Genomic DNA, 19192 nt, shown 5'->3' with positions numbered 1-19192 from the left:
CGCCGAGCTAGTCGGCGCTTATTGGCCTGCGCTAGGTTGTCCCCAGCGGTCCGGCCCTTTCAGGACAGCGGTGGCGGTCCTCGCCGAGACCAGGCAACCAAGCCAGTCGTTCCTCCGGAAGTCAGCTGAGCTCCCTGACTCCCGTTCCTCAAACCCGCGCCGTCCACCAAAGGATGGACAACGGCGCGCGAGCGCTTTTACGGGCCACCGAGAGCAAAGGCTTCTCGGCTAGAAGTGTCACGGCACCCGGGCTATCCGGCGTACCGGTCCGCAGACTCGGCGGGACTTGTCTTCAGCGCGCTCGGCGAGTTTCCTGCCCTTCCCGGGCCGACTTGTCTCTTGGCGCTACCTGTCAACACCCTACAAGCTATGTCTCTCGGGTGCTGACGGCAGACATAATCCAGCCCGCGCAGGGACTTACCGGACAGTGTACGCTTGTCTTGGACTTGGAACATTCTGCTCTGTTTGTTTGTTATCTCTCCGAAGGGCCGCGAACGCTCTAACCTACTTTTCATTGTGTCCTATACAAATACCTAATGAAATGAAGGGGTTTCGGATCCCAACTGACCCCTCACGGAGTCCCTATGTAACTATCTTGAGATCCCGCTGACTTCATGACTCAGTGAGAAGTACCGTATCCACTCTCACTTTGAAACGCCAGCCCGCTCTGACTTTGACACACTTTCGTCGACGGCGGGAATTACCATGACCGCTCCCACTCTGAGACAGCATATCGCTCTCACTCTGTGACACCTTGCCAGTACCGTGGTCGCTCTGACTCTGCAACACCTGACCGCTCTGATTTTGAAATGCCTTCGCTCGCCCAGGCTGCTGTCACCGGAAGTCGGTGTCGGGACACCTGCCGGTTACCGAATTTTGGTGTGGCACGACACCACACGTGACACGTCTAGCCGAGAAGCCTTTGCTCTCGGTGGCCCGTAAAAGCGCTCGCGCGCCGTTGTCCATCCTTTGGTGGACGGCACGGGTTTGAGGAACGGGAGTCAGTGAGTTCAGCTGACTTTTGGAGGACGACTGGTTTGGTTGCCTGGTCTCGGCGACGACGGCCACCGCTGTCCCGGAAGGGCCGGACCGCTGGGGACATCCTAGCGCAGACCAATAAGCGCCGACTAATTTGTGCGTTCTGCTATACCACACTTCGCCTTCTGGTGCTCGAAGTAGTCATCGATGGAGAGGTGACGCTCCACCGCCTTCGGGTTTTTCTTCTCTTGGGGCGCGCTCATTGTTGAGTGAGCGCGGGTTTCTTCTCCAAACGCGGAGAATTGACGCGCGGGGACCCCGCGCGTCTAACCTTAGGGTGGATGGTGTAACAGGGTTACACGCACAAGTGGCTGCAAGCCACTTGTGAATTTAACAGATAGGTTATCTGTTAAAAGTTTTAGATACTTCCTCACCTTGGTGTAAGACACACCAATGGATACATTGAAGTGGGCCACCACAGTGAGTGGTCCACACATACCCAAAGATCCTATTGGTAGAAAGCAGCATCTTTCTACCAATTAGAGACGTGCATATTGGCGGGGCTCTGACAGCCAGCCGCTGTCAACCCCTTTCATAGATGATAAACAATTTTAGCAGTTTTAGAAGGTAGATCAATTCACAAACATTACAGTTCTCATTTTACCTAATCTAAGTCACTTGGGGTCTTATCTGATTTAAATTATATTTGTGTATTCAATTATAATTAACTCAAGTAATTACTAAGTACTTACGCTTCCTCATACACGTAGCGCAACGTGTAAGCAAAAGTAGTGAGTCAAGTTAGACCCACTACGCAAATTGTACTGTTTTTTTTACTGCGGCTTCGCCGCCTAAGGTGAAAGTATCTACACTTCACTATCAGCTATAACTAGCTCTAGTTCATTCCTAATGGTTGGCCCGCGGCCGTACTTCATCCAGGGGTAACCCTTGTGTAAGCTACACCACAAGGGTAACCCCTCGTGTAACCCCGTTACACTCTCCCCCATCAAATCGGCGAACACCCCGAATCCTCACTCGCGTTCCTCCAGTTGAGGTCACTTCGCATCGCAGCCGACGTGCTCCTTGAGCTTTATTATAGCTTTCGCTGCGCCACGCGCACACGCATGCAAGCCGCGCTCGGGTCGTCAGACCGTCAGCCCACGTCACCGCGCACACGCGCTTCGTCGCCAGGGCCAAGCCCCACAGCCGAGCCTGTCTCCTTGTCTGCGCCCAGCGCATCCGGGCCCGCTGCGGCCACCACTCCCCACAGGTTCTCCGTAGCCGAGTATCGTGCCGCGCACCTCCGCAAGCACGGACCGAAAGTGATGTCCAAGGGAAGCTCAAGCCAGACCGGCGAGCAGACGTCGCGTGGTGCGCACCGCGCTGACGACCAGCTCAGCGAGCAAGAAGAGGGTGAGGTCGACTACGACTCGTCGAACGACGGCGACGGTTCGCCAAAGGCGCCCACAGCCCGGGGTCCTCGGCGCGCCCGCCCTTGCCGCCGCGACATTCATTCCTGAACACAAAGTCGCCGACACAAGCAGTCACAGATCGCGTCGCTAGCGCTATCGCTCGTATGGACGCCCTGCGCAACGCGCCACCTCGGTCCTCGAGTTGTGGCGATGACAACGACGATCATGTTGATCCCAACGTCATTACGAACCCGCTGGACGAGGCCCAGGGCCGGGGATTGGAAGAGCGCAACGCGCCACGGCGCTCACATCCCTGGGGCCTTACCCCTCATTGGTTCCCGTCGAGGATATGGCTCCAGGAGCCGGGAGGATCCCGCAGAGGTCGCGAACGAAATGGCCAAAGCCGGCTGCGTTCCGACGTGATCGGGCCTCCAGCATCGACCGAGGCCGAGGTCAATACGCGTATTGCGCTGCGGCAACGTCACTTGACACCTCAGGCAACGACTCCGTCGGAGTATTGCACCCGGCTGGATGATCAGCTGCGCGAGCGCTCCGTTCCGAAGGTGGATCGGATCCCCGTGGTTCTCCTCCCAGGTGATACCGAGGTCAAGGATGATGGCAAGTTCTAGGCCTGGGCTGAGTCCGCCCGCCACTTGAAGTCGATTGACGCTCTTCGAGCAAGCTTCAAGAAGCAAGATGTTTATCTTGAACGGCGCCTCCGCTTCATGTGGGCGAAGAACAAGGCCAGTCAAAATCGCCATTCAGGCCAAAGGCCTCGCGACCCAGGCGCCACTCGTACTGTTCCAGATGCCCCGCGCAACGCACCGATATCTACACCCTTGGCTTCAGCTCACGCGTCACACTCGAGCGCTCGTTCTGACGTGTCGTCGTCTCTGTCAAGCGCCGGGAAGCGCGAGGTGACCGCGAGCCCGTTGAGCGGCGCGGGTGCTCCCAGCCAAAAGCGCCAACGGCTTCCGGGCAGTGCTGCCGCAGGGGTACTCGTACTCCCAGGACGGAGGCTCCCCTCTCCACTTCACAAGATATTGGGTATGACCCCGGTGACGACGCCGCTTCAGAAGTCGTTCCACGTGGTAGTGGAGCTCCCCATGCTCGTCGAGCAGCGCTGGAGGACGAAGAGCCGCCACTGGATCCGCGCGTGCTGCGCCAGCGCCTGTCCGATCTGGACTACGAGAGCCGTTCGGTCCACTCGTTCCGGAACTGGGCGGGAGTGCAGTCGCCCGGTTCGACGATGGCCTGCTCGATGTGGAGCGTCGAATTGTGGACCTCGAGGGTCCACAGGACCAGCGCTTGACCGGACTGGAGCGCTCGGTCGCAGAGCTCCGTTCTGAGAACGACCGTCTTCGTGGCCAGATTGAGCTGCTGGTGACGATGATACGGGGGGCTACAGCCCATCCGACACCCCAGTAGCGGGCACTGCCCTCGTCGGAGCCCGCGCTTCCGCGCTAACTTGGCTCGGATCGTGATATCGCTTGAGCATGCCCACGTAAAACACCGGGGGTGTGCGCATCTTCTTGGGAAGGTTGAGCGTGTACACCAGGCCCCGTTTGGCCACGACCTTGAATGGTCCGATGAAGCGAGCACGCAACTTCGTCTTGAAGACAGCCGAAACTGCATGTGTAGGTAGGTTCTTCGAATTTAGCGACATCAAGTCCCCGACCTCATAACTTTCAACATTTCCTCTGCCCCTGGCATCCGAATTTTCCTTTTGTTTGTCTTGGCTCTCAGCCATTGCGTCACGCACGTGCCGTAAGACACTTAGACGTGTTGACAGGAACTCATCAACCTGTTTACGAACAGTAGCCGGGATGACATCAGCAAGCCGATCGGCTAGTGTCGTGTAGGAACACGCGCTAAATTATATATGGCACACTTTCCCCACCAACAACACCCACCGAGTCACCGAAGACTCAATGGGCTTGTTAGGGTTAGAACCTGAAGGCCCAGGAACTTTCCCTTGCACCGGGTTGATGTTTCCCCTGTGTACCGAGCTTCCGCTAGTCGACCGACGGAAGACTCAGCGTCACTAGCCACGAGCAAAGGCTAGCACGCTCTCACACACAAAATATACCTCGCAGGCCCTCAGAAGGAAGGGTCCCGGCCTTTTACGGCGTGATACGAGGGTGCCGGAGCTATACTCCGGCGGGAAGAAATAAATGGAGTGCGCTCTCGCTCCTCCAGTTCCTGGCGACGACTCGTCGCTACCAATACACCGGCCACTAACTCTTGGCCCTGCCAGGGATGAACACACGCTACACTAGTAGATGTGCCCACCGACAGTCATAATCCTACCTACCAGGTTTACCTTGAGCTGCAGGTCGTTCACTGCAGGCACCGGTGTCGCCCTTGCGTGGTTGGGAGGAAAAGCTGTTCTGTTATTGTTGCCCGAAGGCTTATCTTGTCTTCTCTTAAGTTTCCTATCGATCAATACAAATATCAAGTATAAACGCGTCCGTTTTGGACCGCCAGTTGTAACTCACGACTCTTCGGCGCTTTCTCTGCGACGTGGCGGCGTTACCGACGACTCAAACGGCCGCTGAAACGCCACCGACGACTCGGGACAGGCGCCGATGACTCATAGGTTCGGATCTTGCCAGTTGGTTCGCACCGTACTTAGCGAGCTGCAACCGCCCGCGCTTGACTTGGGACCGTCGACGAGTCATCGTCACCGGCCTATTTAGGCCAATCAGCGATCAGGGAGTTTAGTCCAATGACTGGCGATGGGTTGTGACTTGCCAGTTAGCGCCGGCGCCTCGAGTCTTCTTCGCCCCTCGTCCCGCCTTTGGGTTTTGGCCTTGGCTTCATTTCCCGATACCACAACTGCCCCACCGCGACTCGAGCCGCGTGCTGGTGAGCGTCGGGGTGCTCCTGTACCATGGTTGGTTCTTCGCGCGCTGCCCAGTCCGCCGTGAACTCGGCCCTCAGGGCTCTCGGTGTATCTCGGTCTTCGCTCCAGGTAAGCCGTCTTCTCCTTGTTCTCTTGCCGTCTTCACTCCTAACCCGGATCTTCGTATCTTGGTCAGTCTTCGCCAGGTCGAGGAAGCTCGCTTGGTGCTGGTGGTTCGCCTGCTGCTCCTGCTCCCTCGCAGTCGGCGGTGTCTGAGATGAGAGCGCTGCTGAGTCGACGGCCAGTTCGGCCACGGTGAGTTTCCTGGCGTCTTCACGCTTTCTTGTTAGCTTCACGTGGGATGCTGATGCCTGGCGGCTTGTGCGTCTGCTTCCCAGGTTGTCTTGTCATCTCCGGAGTTGGGCTCACTCGCTGTTGGCGATGCGCCGAGCCAAGCTTCGCTGGACGCTTCCGCTGAGTCGTCCGCGTCTCTGGCTACCTCTCCGGCTCTTCCTTTGGTACGTCTCGTTGACTGGCACCTTGATCTTGAGCTGCTCTCGCTTACCTTCACAGTTATTGCCTTCGTTTCTTGTCACTCAGGATACTTCCCTGGTTGATGTGCCTGTTGGTAGTGCTGCCGGCGACTCAGTTTCGATCCAGTCGTCGGAGCTAGCTGCTCGGTGCTCTACTTTGAGCGCTGAGGCCAGTCGTTCCACCACCGACGACTCGCTGATCACGGTGTCGCGTGAGGCCCTTGAGCAAATCGTCATGGAAGCCAGTGCTGAGGCGTCGGAGCGCGTGATCGCGGTGTTGGGTCCTCGGTTGGATCTCATCGGTCGTCTCAATGTCACTCTGCACCAGGGTCCCAATATTCGTGGGGACCGCCACGTGGGCTCTCGCTTGGCCGCTGCTCGCTCGCTGGAAGACGTGGTGGCGGCGGCTCAGCCCAACATGGGGGTCCACGATGACGTCAATCTGGATTTGGCCGTGATGCGAGGTCAGTTGCACTCCGCTGAAGCTGCGCGTGCTGCCGCCGAAAACTCGGCGATGAAGGAGTCGTTCAAGCACGAGAACACCATGGTGTTCCTCAAGCAAGCGCGTGCGGAACTCGAGCACTCCAAGAAAGAGGTCAAGCGTCTGCGGGTCCTGGAGGCTCACTACCTCCAGGAGATGGAGGGTCTTCGTGGAGCCGTGGATGCGCACACCGAGACGGCCGCCCGCTTGGAGAACCGCGTTAGAGTTGCTGACGACGAGTGCAAGCGCATGGCTCTACAGCTCACTCGCGAGCAGACGGTGTTCAAGGCTGCTGTGGCGTCGTCGACTGCACAGAGCAAGCGTCTTCACGATCTTCTGGCTCGCTTGGATGCCGGCGATGACTCGTCGTCGACTCGCCTCCAGCGCCGAAATGAAGACCTTCAAGAGCAGGTGAAGCGGCTCACGCGCGCCAACAGGACTCTTCGGGCGCATGTCAAGTTTGAAGACATGGATCCAGACGTCCTCGTGCTGATCTCTGAAGGTTCGTACCGGTCGTCGTGTTGCTGGATGTGCTGGCTTGTGTTCTGATTCTGCCGATGACTCATGTTTTACAGGTTTGTCGACTGGCGAGTTGAACTGGGACCTGCTGGACATTAGCCACGAGACTCGGCGGGTCCTCAAGGACATGCTGGCCAATGCGGATCCGTCTCGAACCGAGGATGCCATTGCCGTTGACTTGGCCCGTGCTGCTTTCCTGGAATCGGACTCTCATGTTGAGTTGTCGTCGGAGGAGCGGTCGGCTGAGGCGAACAAGACAACGCCGGGAACTCGTGCTGCCGATATCGAAGCGGACCGGGCTGTGCGCGCTACGCAGATTGGTTGCTCACGCAAGCGTTCCTCGCAAAGGGAAGCCGGTTCTCATCATGTTCGTCGTCGGTCAAGCTCTGTTTCTCGTCCGGCGTCGCAAAGCGGGTTCGTTCCTCGTCACTCCGTCGCAGTCCGTCCGCCAGTCGCCCAGGCAAGAGACCTCGCTGCCCCGCCGAAGACTCAGCTTCCGCTGTCCGTGGCTCTCGTACGTCTTCTTCCCGTCGAGGTGGTAGCCGTGAGTCTTCGGTGACAGCTCCTGGTGGTTCTCGGCCCTTCTCAAGATGGTGAGCGCTTGGAATTGAGGTGGAGGTTGTCGAGTCTTCCGGAAGTGTTCCTGCGGCCGCAGAGTCTCCGCCCGTGTTGGCAGTGCAAGCCCCGGTGCTTCCAGGGTTTCGTCGTCCAAGGGCAAGTCGAGGCGGAAACCCCAGGGGCGATGGGCTCGTTCTCAGCGATCTACTGGTTCGCCCGCTCGTGCCGCCTTCTCCGGGGTCGCTGCCAAGTCTTCGTCGGACAGCTCACCCGTTGTTCCTTCCCGCAAGCCGTCTTGTGTGGTGGAGTCATCGGATGAAGATGCTGTTTCGTCGAGCACTATTTCTCCTCCTTCCGAGCAAGTTCACGTTGATTCTGGCGCTTCTCTCGAGTGGTTTCCGGACACTGGTTCGGAGGCGGAGAATTTGGTCGTTGGATCAGTGATTGAGTTATCGGTGGGCGTCCCTCAATCCTCTTCTCTCTTGGAGCTCCCAGGTTCTGAGTCGTCGGGAGCTATCTCAGGTGCTGGTGTGGAGCCTAAGAAAACACCTCCTGTCCCCGAAGACTCACACGAGTCACCGTCGACAACCCGTCGTTCTTCCGTCCACGCCAGTCTGCGTCTTCCGGAAGCAGCCGAGTCGTCGCCACTTCGTCGTCCACCCCTGGGTCAGATTCCAGCCCCGGCGTCATCCGATGGTGCCGTCGCCGGCGCGGGGTCAGTTACCCTCGTCCGATTTTCCAAACAAGTGGCTAAGTGGGCTGTGCCGTACATCGAGCCGCCTTTACGCGTCCTGGGGCTCTCAAGTGCTGGACCCAGATGCTAAATGCTCGGTTGCCTGCACCGGTGCCCTGGGATCTCCGAATTATTTCCAGTCCCGAAGGCATCGCGGCATTCGCGGACTACAAAACCCTGATCATCCGTGGCAGAAGTTTCGCCGGCGACTCCCGTCTCAAGCGTGTCTTTTGACACTTCAGAGTTTGATCCCGACTCCAAGGTATCCCAGCGGGCTTCGCCAATGACTCGAGTGATGGGGTACTGGAGCAATTTTCGTGGGAGCGGCGACTCGGACAACGTCGACCTTGGCTTCTCGCTTTGGGAACGTGATCACTGGATCCTTCCGACGGCAGTGGAGACTACGTTCTCCGCAGTTGCCGCTGACTTGGACATGATGGACTGGACTGCCGCGCGGAAGACTCGGACGAGGAAGGACTTGGATACTTTGAAAGCCGCCTGGTCGAGGTACGTGGTCGAGCGCAACAAACGCAGTGACCGTCTCCGCGCCAAGGTGGTCCCCTACATCTGGAAGTGGGGCAGCAGCCAGGATCCTAGTTTCTCGGAGGTGAAGCCCGAGTTCATGCTTGAGCCGACCATGCCTGGGTATTCTCTGGAGTACTTGCCTTGGGAGCCCAAGACTGCCGACTGGTTGAGCGAGGTCGCTGCCCTGGATGCTGCGGAGCCTTGGCGGAACGGCTGGATCGATGTGCCGGAGCAGCACCCTACAACACCACGTTCGTCCCATGCAACCCGTCGGCTCCGCTCTTTGTCCCGGCTGGTTCTTCGCGCGTCGATGTTGGTCGTCGAGTTGTTCCAAGTTCGTCGCTGCAGCCGGGTGAATTGAGCTCAGAATGGGTGGCCGAGTTTGGTGGTGCTCGCGTTCCTGCTGCGTCTGAGTCTTCGCCGACTGCTGCGTCTGTTCCGGGAGGACCAGTTCTGGATGCTGCTGGTGGTTCCGATGACTCGAGCTTGCTTGGTGTCTTGGCTCGGGCAGCCGTTGCCTCCGATCCTGATTGAGTTGAAGTCGGGTTCAAGCGAGTCGTCGGCAGCGTCTTCTATCCATTTGGTTTTCGTTTCCAATTCCGCTTCTGAGTTGCCGTTGAGTTTGGCTGTCCATCTTGGTAGCGTTTAATTTTCAAATGCAAAAAAGTAGTACTGCAGTAGCTGTTTTCGTCTGTGGTCTTGAGCTGCGTTGCCCCAAGTACAGGTCGTCATGGCGGTGACTCATAGCCACCTAGTCTTCGTCGGCAACTTGAACCATCTGCAGGCGCTGTTCACTTCGTTTTCGCCGCAGGTAATCATAGAGGAGCCCTCCGCAAGAAAGGTTAGCGGCTGGCTCCCACGTCGGCTCATCGTAGCCGACCCATTTGACTCTAAACTCGCGCACTGCTCTTTCAGTTCCCGTGGACAACGGCACACGGTCGTCGAGGATGGCTTCAACTTCATACTCTCCTGCCACGTGGTCTGGCTCCCAACTATCTTCAGGGAGCAGTTCTTCGTCAAAGTCTAGTCGCGTGTCGTCGACGAGCCCGGGCGCGAGGCGAGTCTTCGGTCGATCTCCAAACTCATCAACCAGCTTTAGTCGGGATATATGGACGACTGGGTAAAATCGGTATCCACTGCGGTCCGGTAACTCGAGTTCGAAGGCGTAGTCTTCGATCTTCTTTTTTATCCGGAAGGGTCCATGCCAACGGTGTGCCAGTTTCTTGGTAAGGCCGGGCTTGACTCTCTCCATGTACAACCAGACCCTGCTGCCGACATCGAACGGGACCGGTAGCATTGATTTTCGGCCTGCAATCGGCTCATTTCCGCCAGTCTTCGGTGGACCCACCCTGTCCCGAGAGACATGTCCCCTGTCCCACAAACGGTTGGTGCGGGCACCCGCCGACGACTCGCGAGTCGTCGGTGGCACATGCGTACTTGGTTTGAGCGACAGGTGATTTGGGACGGGGGTGTCTTGTCCCGTAGACGGTTGGTCTTGTGCCGCCGCCGACGACTCGTGATCCCGAGTCTTCGCCAGTATTGTCTTCTCTTTCCTACTGAGTTTGGCGTTGTGTTCCCGGGCTCTGCGAGTCTTCTCGGTGGCCTGGTATTCCTTGGCCATTTCCATAGCAATCTGCTGTTGTCTGTTGACTTCGCGGCGCCACGCCAGTGCGTCTGACTGCTTCGGCGTGCCGTGTCGGAGCGAGGATGACATGGCTTTCAGCGTTGACTGGGCATCCCACCCGTGCACCAAGTAGAATGGTGTTTCCTTCCGAGTCGTGTCTTGTGAGTTGTTGATGGCGAAGACTAAGCGCTCCACGATTTCATCCCAGTCTTGTTGGAGCGGGTCTTCGGCGTATACCTTGACGGATTGCATTACAGTCTTGACTGACCGTTCTTGCTGTCCGTTGGCTTGCGGCCGGTAACTCAGCGTTGCTCGTGACCTTGACTGCATCATTTCTGCAAACGCTTGGAACACTTCGCTCATGAACCGTGGGTCGCGGTCATGACGGATAAGTGATGGCGCACCGAATCGTCGGTATATGCATTCTTCGAATGCTTGTGCCACCTTGAGTGCGCTCGTATCCGCCATGGCTTTCGCAATGATGAAACCCGTAAAGGAACATTGGAAGAGTAGCAAGGATGTGTTGCCCCTCCGAGTCTTCGGCAGTGGTATCACAAAATCCATAGACACTAACTGGAAAGGTCGTTCCGCCAGCACGTTGCCAGGAGAGTATCCCTTCAGTTGGGGGCGGCTCTTGCTGGTGCTGCAATCGGGGCACGATCTCACGTGCTTCTCCACATCGGTGTAGAGTCCCAACCAGTAGTAATCTCGCTTGACTCGCTGGTAGGTTCTCACCACACCCTGATGGCCGCCTTCCAGCGAGTCATGGCAATTCTGGAGCACTTCTTGAATCATCGTGGTGGGTACCACCAGACGCAACGAGATCTCCTCTTGCGACTCAGCTTCACGCCGACGACTCGTTCCCATGTAGTGTAGCAAATTGTCTTCCGACAATACGAACTTATCTGCGATTTTCCATGCATCTCTGGCGGCTCGGTATCCAAGTTTCTCCACCTCTCCGCGTAACAGGGTCTTCAGGTTAGCCCATCGCAATTCTTCGTCCTGAGCGGCAGCTATTCGTCGTCGTCTTTCTTCTTGGACTTCCACAGGATCAATGTCTTGTGCGTTAGGAGCTGCTGGTGGAGCTTGGGTCGTTTCCGGGGTTGAATTTCAGGAGGTTTCCGGTTAGGTCGAGTCTTCGGCGGTGACTTCGGCTTATTGTGTGTGAATCGGACATGTTTTTTCTTGCTCTTGGTCTGCGCCCGAGTCATCGCCAGTAGCATTCCAGGTTCTGGACGTACGAAATCAGCAAATGTCTTGCGTTTCACGGTCGAGACGCCGCTCAGAATTTGAAGAGAGCCTCCTGGAACCAGGTTTTGTGCTTCTGATCCTTGCGGCGGCGACTCGTAGATCACTTCTTGTATCCGATTGAGTCCGGCCAACTCTGCTTTCCGGGTCTCACTCAGAATGACCTTGGAAACTTTTGACTCCAAGGCTTCTGTTGCCAACGAGTCCGCGGCAGCATTGTATCCGCGTACCACGTGCAGGTATTTGACTGACCGCAACCGTGCTGTGATCTCCTTGTGATGATTCAGCTGTGCCATCAGTGATTCCTTCCGGCAAGCTATCACCCCTAGGGATTGCTGGATCGCGAGTCTCGAGTCTCCCACGATCACTAAGTCTTCGGCGCCGTGTTCGATCGCGGCGAGAACGCCGTTGTTCATGCCGGTGTACTCGGCGATATTGACCGTGGTTTTCTCGAGGTAAGCGTTCGCTGCAATAACTATTTTCCACTCCGGAAGGCTCCACACGATCCATGAGCAACTGCCGTAACCACCGTACTTCTCAGTCTTCGCTGACCCATCGAAAGAGACCACGAAGCCTGTATGAGTCGTCGGTAGGCGTGCATAGAGCAAGTTTGGGTCCATGCGAGTCGTCGGTGAGCCTTTAGTCGGTGGGGCAACCAGGTCTAATGAGTCATCGAGGTCCACGAAGTTGGTCACCGTCGACTGGAGCAGCTGGGTGAAGGCACAGTCCTTCTCCTTGACTCGTTGGACGATCAGGTGCCACGGGGAGAGCAATACCGCGAATTGTACAGCTCTCCCAAAGAGTGACTTTGACTTGGTAATCCACTCCAAGGTGGAGAAGCGAGTGTAAACTCGTATTGTCCGTCCCGCCAACTGAGTGTAGCAAGTCTTCAGCAGTAGCAACAGTGCTAGCACCTCTTTTTCCGCCGCATGATAGTTCATCTCGGCCTCCTTCAATACACGTCCGCAGAAGCGGACAGGGTGCAACTTGTCATCATGCAGCTGTAGCAGCGTGGAGCTTAATGCCCACTCGTTTGCGAACAGCATGATGTGCACGTCCTTGGTGCGGTCGAAGTGGCGGAGTATCGGCGCTGCCGTAACCTTGTCTTGGAGAGCTTGGAAACTCCGGCGGGCAACTGTGAGGTCACCCTCCGGCGCGAAATCGTCTTCCTTCAGCTGGTACAGCGCCGCGCCGTAGACAGCGAAGTCTTGGATGAAGCGGCTGTAATAATTCAGCGCACCTAGGAAAGACTGCATTCCCTTCTTCGTTCGTGGGAAAGACAGCTTAGTGATCGCGTCCAGCTTCTTCGGATCGGGCCGAATGCCGTCTTTTGACACTTCATGGGACAGAAAGTCAACGCGTCCTTGCACGAAAGTACTCTTGGTAAAGCTGACGCTGATCCGGCACTCTTCAAAACGACTGAGGAGCCGATCCAGCGTCGCCAAACAACTGTCGAAGTCTTCGCCACCGAAACAGATATCGTCCACGAAGGATCGCCGGTCGAACACAGGTACCAGCGACGACTCGTCGGCTTCGTTGGTCGTAAACATATCGGCTTCGGGGCTGTTAATGAGTCGAGTAATGGGTTCAGCTGTCTTCGAGTCATCGCGGGCAGCTGCAAACTTGGTTCGAGTCGTCGCTGTAGTGCCTGGTAGGCGAGGCGACGACTCGAGTCGCCGGCAGTGTTCTGCCGAGTCTTCGGCGGCCTTCATTTTTGCTGCAAAGGCGTTCCAGCCGCCCTTAGGTTGCACGAATCCCCACAATGCGTTGTCTATCATCCGTTGGTAGATCATCGGCGCGTTCTTGAGGCCGAAAGGCATTCGTAGCCACTCGAAATGCCCCAGAGGACACACAAATGCCGAAATCTTGCGCGCACGTAGAGTCATCAGGATGGCCCAGAATCCGCTGGCCGCGTCGAGCGAGCAGAACCAAAGATAAGTCTCCAAGTCTGTGAGCAAGTCGTCGACGAGCGGCATGGCGTAATCCAGGATTGCCGTTACCGCGTTGACCATCTTGTAGTCGATGCAGAGGCGGATGTCTTGGCCATTCTTCTTGAGGACAATGACGATTGGCGAGGCCCACGGGCTGTCCGAGAACGCGATGAGCCCTGCCTTGAGCAGTCCTTTGAGGAGTTCGTACAATTTCTTGAGATGCTTGAATGGGATCCGTCGGGCCCGCTGTTTGATCGGCGCATGCCCCTGCACATCTATGTCGCAGACAACGCCATATGCCGGCGGTGGGAGTGCATTCCCGCTTGCAATCATGATACTTTCATGGCGTCGGAGTACTTCGATCAGGCTCCCTTGTTGGTCTGCCGACAACTCGGGATTCTTGACGTTCGCCGCCGAGTAGTTGAGTGTAGTCGGCTCTGGCTCCGATAAATCGGGGAGGAACGCTAATTCATGCGCGTAGTCTTCCAGTTCGATGTCCGCTGCCGGGTGTTCCGCCGTCTCGTCGTTACTGTCGACGGTACCTTCCGTGACCAGTACACGCATTACTGCTATGAACGTCTGGTCGAGTGTCGTTGAGATGTCTCCGGCTTCTCGGCTGGGTGCAGTCTGAGTCATCGGTGGATGCCTCTTCGGACTGCACTCTAGTCCTCGGTCTTCGTCGCGGCGCACCGTCGACTCAGCAGTCTCCAGTCCTGATCCAGCTGCTTCTGGAGTCATGGCTTCATCGTTAGTCGTCGTCACCCCATCGAGTCGCCGGCAGTAGCGTCGAGTCGTCGGTGATGTTCTTCCGCTATCCATTCTGAGTCATCCGTCACCGACGAGTCGTCGGCACTGTCACGTTCATTGTTGACGGGTGGTTTCTCGGCCGAGTCTTTGTCCGGTCGCTGCAAGATACCTTTGGGTGTCGGGTAACGCACTTGTTCCACCGCTGGAGGCTGCTTGGCCAACCATTGTTGGTAGAGTTCAGCTTCCCACATGAGTAGTGTCTTGTCTCGTGCGGCAGCGTATGCGAGTACCTGCCACTCCTTGTACTTTGCGGATTCTAGCCGCACGTAGCCTTCAGTCTTCGGCAGCGACCCAATTGGAACCCAGACTATCACCGGGAAGTGTACCGGACAACTCGTCAGTCTATCCGTGGCGTTGGTAAGTCGAATCCTGACCGGACGTCCCTTGTAGAACCTGGTGACAGTCGGGATGAACGTCTCAGTTCGGCGGATCCACGGCACGTGAGTCGTCGGCTCGGGTTGTCGCCGTTGTAGTTTGAACTCGTCCCATTCATGGCCCGGTATTTGCATTGGTTTCGTCGGACCGTACGCGACGTGGCTTCCTTCGGCCTCGTCCATCATGTTTTGAGTCTTGATCAGCGGGATCATTACCTCGTCGGGGAGCTTGGCCGTTGCGTTTAGGAGGTCCAGTCGGATACCGGCCGGGATCATAAAATCGGTGCCAAGCACCACTTCTACCCCGGCGCAGTGATCCATTATCCAGACTTCAAAAACATAAACGCGCTCCCATCCAAGGGTGACTTTCACCTTCGCTCGGCGAGTCGTCATCATCTTGCCCTTGGTGATCCCTTGTACATCCATGCAACGTCCATGCCCCACAACTTCGCGGAGTTTCAGTCGCTTGGCAAGTTTTTCCGAGATGACACTGACGTTTGCCCCGGTGTCCAGCAATATCCTCGTGCGCGAGTCGTTCACGGCTCCGTTCACCAGTGTCCGCATCCTTACACGCTTGTCAAATTGCTGCGCCGACCACCATCCCATCCGTTCTCCAGCTAAGAGTCGCACTTCTGGAACGAGTCGTCGGCGCGAGTCTTCCTGTATTGCGCTTGTCAGCCAGTCTTCGGCGGTATCTCCCACCTCTTCGTTATCGTCTTCTTCACACCATACACCTCCACCGAGGCAATCGCCTCTCTCCTTTCCAATTCCGTCGTTTTCATGTCGTTGTTTTGCTCAGTCTTCGTCCATTCGCACTCGCCCACAAATGCAAAGATGCACTCGGCTTCAATTGCGGGCTCGGCTAACTGTGGCAGCCCGATTGGGACCAACCCAGTCGTAGTTGGCGGGCTGCCTAGTTTAAATGGTCCGAAAACAGGAGTTCTTGGAGCTCGGGTGTGAGGTCTTTCTTGTCCACCTTGGACTTGATGATCTTGGTGATTTCTTGGAACACTTCACATTTTCCTGAGTCGTGTACTTGTTTGCACAGCTTGCACCGACGTCGGCAGTAGTGCGCCGAGTGATAGAGACCCCCGCAGGCCGCGCACGGTCCATACTGGCGAGGTCTCTCGTCGCGGTGACTGCGGTTCTGGAGCCGATTGTCCCGGCCTTGGCTGCGCCCCGCTGAGTCACCCCAGGGTTGTCGGTTGGCGGACCGGGCGTACGTGCCTTCGGCGGCGACTCGTCGTTCGTTGTCATTGGCTGCCGCAAGGTAGTGGTCGCTTTCGTCTGACGAATAGCTATCACCCCAGTCTTCGCCGAAACGTTGTGAGTCGTCGCTGCCGTGTTCACTTCCATCTTCGCTGTTGCTGTCGCCATCATATCTGTGGCGTTGTTGCTGCAGCTCGCTCCGCGTGTCTCGCGTGTCCCGTCCATGAAGTTCGGCGACGATGTCAGCGACAGATGCTTCAGCTAGGCTCACGCGAGGCATATTGCGTGAATCGTCGTGACGACGCTCATAATCTCGTTCGCGTCGGTCGCGACGGTTGTAAGCATCCCGCGAGTCGTCGCGGCGGCGGTCATCACGTCGGCGAGCGTCCTCCGAGCGCTCGTGGCGGCGCAAGTCATCGCGACGTCTGTCATCACGTCGTCGGGAGGCATCCCGAGCTCGAGAGTGAGGCAGCGACGACTCGCGGGACGAACTACGCTCGTCAATCTTCAGTATCTCTTGGATCATCTCTTCCAACTCATGTATGTCTGAGATGCGCAGGTGGCACAGGCGCCGTTCGAGTCCTCGGTCGCCGCAAGTCTCGAGGAACCGCTTGACGTGGTCGCGTGCCTTGCGGCCGTTGCTCTCAAACCGAATTCCGGCGTTCCTGGCATAGCCATTGAGCCGGTTTAGGTAGTCGCAAACATGTTCCTTGTCTTCGCGCTTGGCTGAGTAGTAGCGAGTCTCCGCTGACTGGCTGAACTGGGAGCAATAGTACTTGATGAAAGCTTCGCTTAAGAGGCTCCACGTTCGCTTGGTCTTCTTGGGTAGTTGTCGGTACCAATGTAGAGCGCCGTCCCGAAGACTCAGCTCGAAAGGCATGCACCAATCGTTGGGCAATGCTCGTGTTCCTTTCATCTCGTAGACAAAGGCGCGAAGCCATTGCATCGAGTTCTCGCTCTTGTTTCTGGTGCCCGAAAACGCCTTGATCTGCCCCAGTGGGCGATGCGTTGCCACCTCGATCCTCGGAGTCGCGTTAAGCAACTCGGATTCGGTCACCTCACGGATTTGGCGCAGGTACTCGCCCATCTGCGCTCCTCCATCGCCGGTAAAGTCCGCTTCTTCGTCCGACGAGTCGTCGGTGGGCCCGCTGCGGAGGTTCGTGCTCCGTCTTGAGTTGCTTTTCATGCCCCTGGCCGATTTTGAGTCATCGGTGGTGCGTCCAGCGCGGTCTGAGTAGCCCGTAGTTGGTGGAGTCACCATGTGGGAGTCTTGAAAGTACGGGGATCGCTCTCCTGACGCGCTAAACACCCCTCTGATGGGTTTTCGGCTGGGGTTTTCGCGGATTGTCCTCTTCGGAGTCGTCGGCAGCGGTACGCTAGCCGGGTCGACCACTTCGCGAGTCGCACGAGTCTTCCGCGAGTCGTCCAGAGTGAACGATTTGACGCCGAAGGCTGTGCGGAGTCGCTTCTTCCATTTCCAGAGCTCCGCGCCTGCTTCGGCCGGCACCCAGCACTCCAGAGTCGACGGCGAAGGGTACTCCAGAGGCCGAAGACCCAATGCTTTCAGAAATCGTTCGGTTTCCTTCACCACTTGTTCGATTGTTACCGAACTCACTGGGCGAGCCAACTCGTGACACAAATCGGCCCAAACCGCCTGGCGAGTCATCGTTGGCTCGAATAGCTCACCCCAGTCGCTCTTCTTCATCTCTTCGTATAGTCGACCGAGAACCTTGTTGGCCGCCGGCGTGTCACCGTTGAGTGGCGGCCGGTTACCGGAGGTTTGCTCGGTCACTTGAGTCGTCAGGACTGGTGACCTCGAGTCGTCGGCGGCGTCTTCAAAGTCTTCCAAGTCGTCATATGCAGGCCCTGGGCCATCCACATCATCCAGTTCATCCGCGAGGTTGCGCGTCACGGAACGCGTGTCATCGTCAAGCTCAACCGCGAGGTTTCGCGACAACGAGCGCGTGCCCACGCTGCGTTCCGCAGACAGCACTGCATCTTCCGGAGTCTCGGGTGTCACCACCGCTAGCGCAGGCGCCTTCTCCTCCAGGTAATCGTCGTAGTCTTCATCCATTTCTTCGTCCTTGGCGTCGGATCCAGTCATCGAGTCGTCGAAGCTGACGGTCCGCTCAGCAATCGGGTCGAGGTGCGGCGTGATCAGGGCCGCCGTCGAGTCGTCGCCACGCGTTCCTCCAGTCTTCATCGGAGTTGCTGGTACCGCTGAACGTGATCCTTTCGCCATTTTCTTCTTTCTTCGTCTCTTTTTTTCTTCTTTTCTTGTTCTTCTTCTTCTTCTTGGTTGCTCGTAAAGTCGATCGACCTGCAGTAGCACGAAACACAGAAGGTCACACCAATCCCGGGTCGCGGCACCAATTGTCGTGTAGGAACACGCGCTAAATTATATAAGGCACACTTTCCCCACCAACAACACCCACCGAGTCACCGAAGACTCAATGGGCTTGTTAGGGTTAGAACATGAATGCCCAGGAACTTTCCATTGCACCGGGTTGATTTTCCCCTGTGTACCGAGCTTCCGCTAGTCGACCGACGGAAGACTCAGCGTCATTAGCCACGAGCAAAGGCTAGCACGCTCTCACATCCAAAATATACCTCGCAGGCCCTCAGAAGGAAGGATCCCGGCCTTTTACGGCGTGGTGCGAGGGTGCTTGAGCTATACTCCGGCGGGAAAAATATATGGAGTGCGATCTCGCTCCTCCACTACCTGGCGACGATTCGTCGCTACCAATATACCGGCCACTAACTCTTGGCCCTGCCAGGGATGAACACACGCTACATTAGTAAATGTGCCCACCGACAGTCATAATCCTATCTACCAGGTTTACCTTGAGCTGCAGGTCGTTCACTGCAGGCACTGGTGTCGCCCTTGCGTGGTTGGGAGGAAAAGCTGTTCTGTTATTGTTGCCCGAAGGCTTATTTTGTCTTCTCTTACGTTTCCTATCGATCAATACAAATATCAAGTATAAACGCGTCCGTTTTGGACCGCCAGTTGTAACTCACGACTCTTCGGCGCTTTCTCTGCGACGTGGCGGCGTTACCGACGACTCAAACGGCCGCTGAAACGCCACCGACGACTCGGGACAGGCGCCGATGACTCATAGGTTCGGATCTTGCCAGTTGGTTCGCACCGTACTTAGCGAGCTGCAACCGCCCGCGCTTGACTTGGGACCGTCGACGAGTCATCGTCACCGGCCTATTTAGGCCAATCAGCGATCAGGGAGTTTAGTCCAATGACTGGCGATGGGTTGTGACTTGCCAGTTAGCGCCGGCGCCTCGAGTCTTCTTCGCCCCTCGTCCCGCCTTTGGGTTTTGGCCTTGGCTTCATTTCCCGATACCACACTAGGTTGGCCATCTCTCCCCCACCAAGCCCGGAACCATAGCGTGGTGGCGTCAAAGG

At 57.0% G+C, this 19192-nt stretch overlaps 6 protein-coding genes across 6 annotated transcripts; 3 read left to right on the top strand and 3 right to left on the bottom strand.

The window, feature by feature from the left end:
• Positions 1 to 2554: 2554 nt before the first annotated feature.
• Positions 2555 to 3019, top strand: IUM83_04808 (uncharacterized protein; the record flags this gene model as incomplete). Its single annotated transcript, XM_067928905.1, has 1 exon — positions 2555 to 3019. The coding sequence occupies one exon, from the start codon at positions 2555 to 2557 to the stop codon at positions 3017 to 3019; it is 465 nt and encodes a 154-aa protein (XP_067796237.1).
• Positions 3020 to 6225: 3206 nt separating this feature from the next.
• On the top strand, positions 6226 to 7310 carry IUM83_04807 (uncharacterized protein; the record flags this gene model as incomplete). Its single annotated transcript, XM_067928904.1, has 3 exons — positions 6226 to 6751; positions 6825 to 7005; positions 7085 to 7310. The coding sequence occupies 3 exons, from the start codon at positions 6226 to 6228 to the stop codon at positions 7308 to 7310; spliced, it is 933 nt and encodes a 310-aa protein (XP_067796148.1).
• Positions 7311 to 8342: 1032 nt separating this feature from the next.
• Positions 8343 to 8945, top strand: IUM83_04806 (Gag Polyprotein; the record flags this gene model as incomplete). Its single annotated transcript, XM_067928903.1, has 1 exon — positions 8343 to 8945. One exon carries the CDS (start codon positions 8343 to 8345, stop codon positions 8943 to 8945), a length of 603 nt encoding a protein of 200 aa, XP_067796001.1.
• A 2276-nt stretch (positions 8946 to 11221) lies between these two features.
• IUM83_04805 (reverse transcriptase) lies at positions 11222 to 14125 on the bottom strand (the record flags this gene model as incomplete). The annotated part of the gene is made up of 1 exon (XM_067928902.1): positions 11222 to 14125. One exon carries the CDS (start codon positions 14123 to 14125, stop codon positions 11222 to 11224), a length of 2904 nt encoding a protein of 967 aa, XP_067796005.1.
• Positions 14126 to 14145: 20 nt separating this feature from the next.
• Positions 14146 to 15132, bottom strand: IUM83_04804 (uncharacterized protein; the record flags this gene model as incomplete). The annotated part of the gene is made up of 1 exon (XM_067928901.1): positions 14146 to 15132. The coding sequence occupies one exon, from the start codon at positions 15130 to 15132 to the stop codon at positions 14146 to 14148; it is 987 nt and encodes a 328-aa protein (XP_067796004.1).
• A 349-nt stretch (positions 15133 to 15481) lies between these two features.
• Positions 15482 to 17980, bottom strand: IUM83_04803 (uncharacterized protein; the record flags this gene model as incomplete). Its single annotated transcript, XM_067928900.1, has 1 exon — positions 15482 to 17980. The coding sequence occupies one exon, from the start codon at positions 17978 to 17980 to the stop codon at positions 15482 to 15484; it is 2499 nt and encodes an 832-aa protein (XP_067796150.1).
• Between the last annotated feature and the right edge of the window lie 1212 nt (positions 17981 to 19192).

This window comes from Phytophthora cinnamomi (genome assembly GCF_018691715.1).
Source record: "Phytophthora cinnamomi strain GKB4 chromosome Unknown Contig17, whole genome shotgun sequence".
NCBI classification, from domain to species: domain Eukaryota; phylum Oomycota; class Peronosporomycetes; order Peronosporales; family Peronosporaceae; genus Phytophthora; species Phytophthora cinnamomi.
The sequence above is the reverse complement of the archived record's forward strand: the minus strand, read 5'-3'. Positions and strand labels throughout refer to the sequence as shown.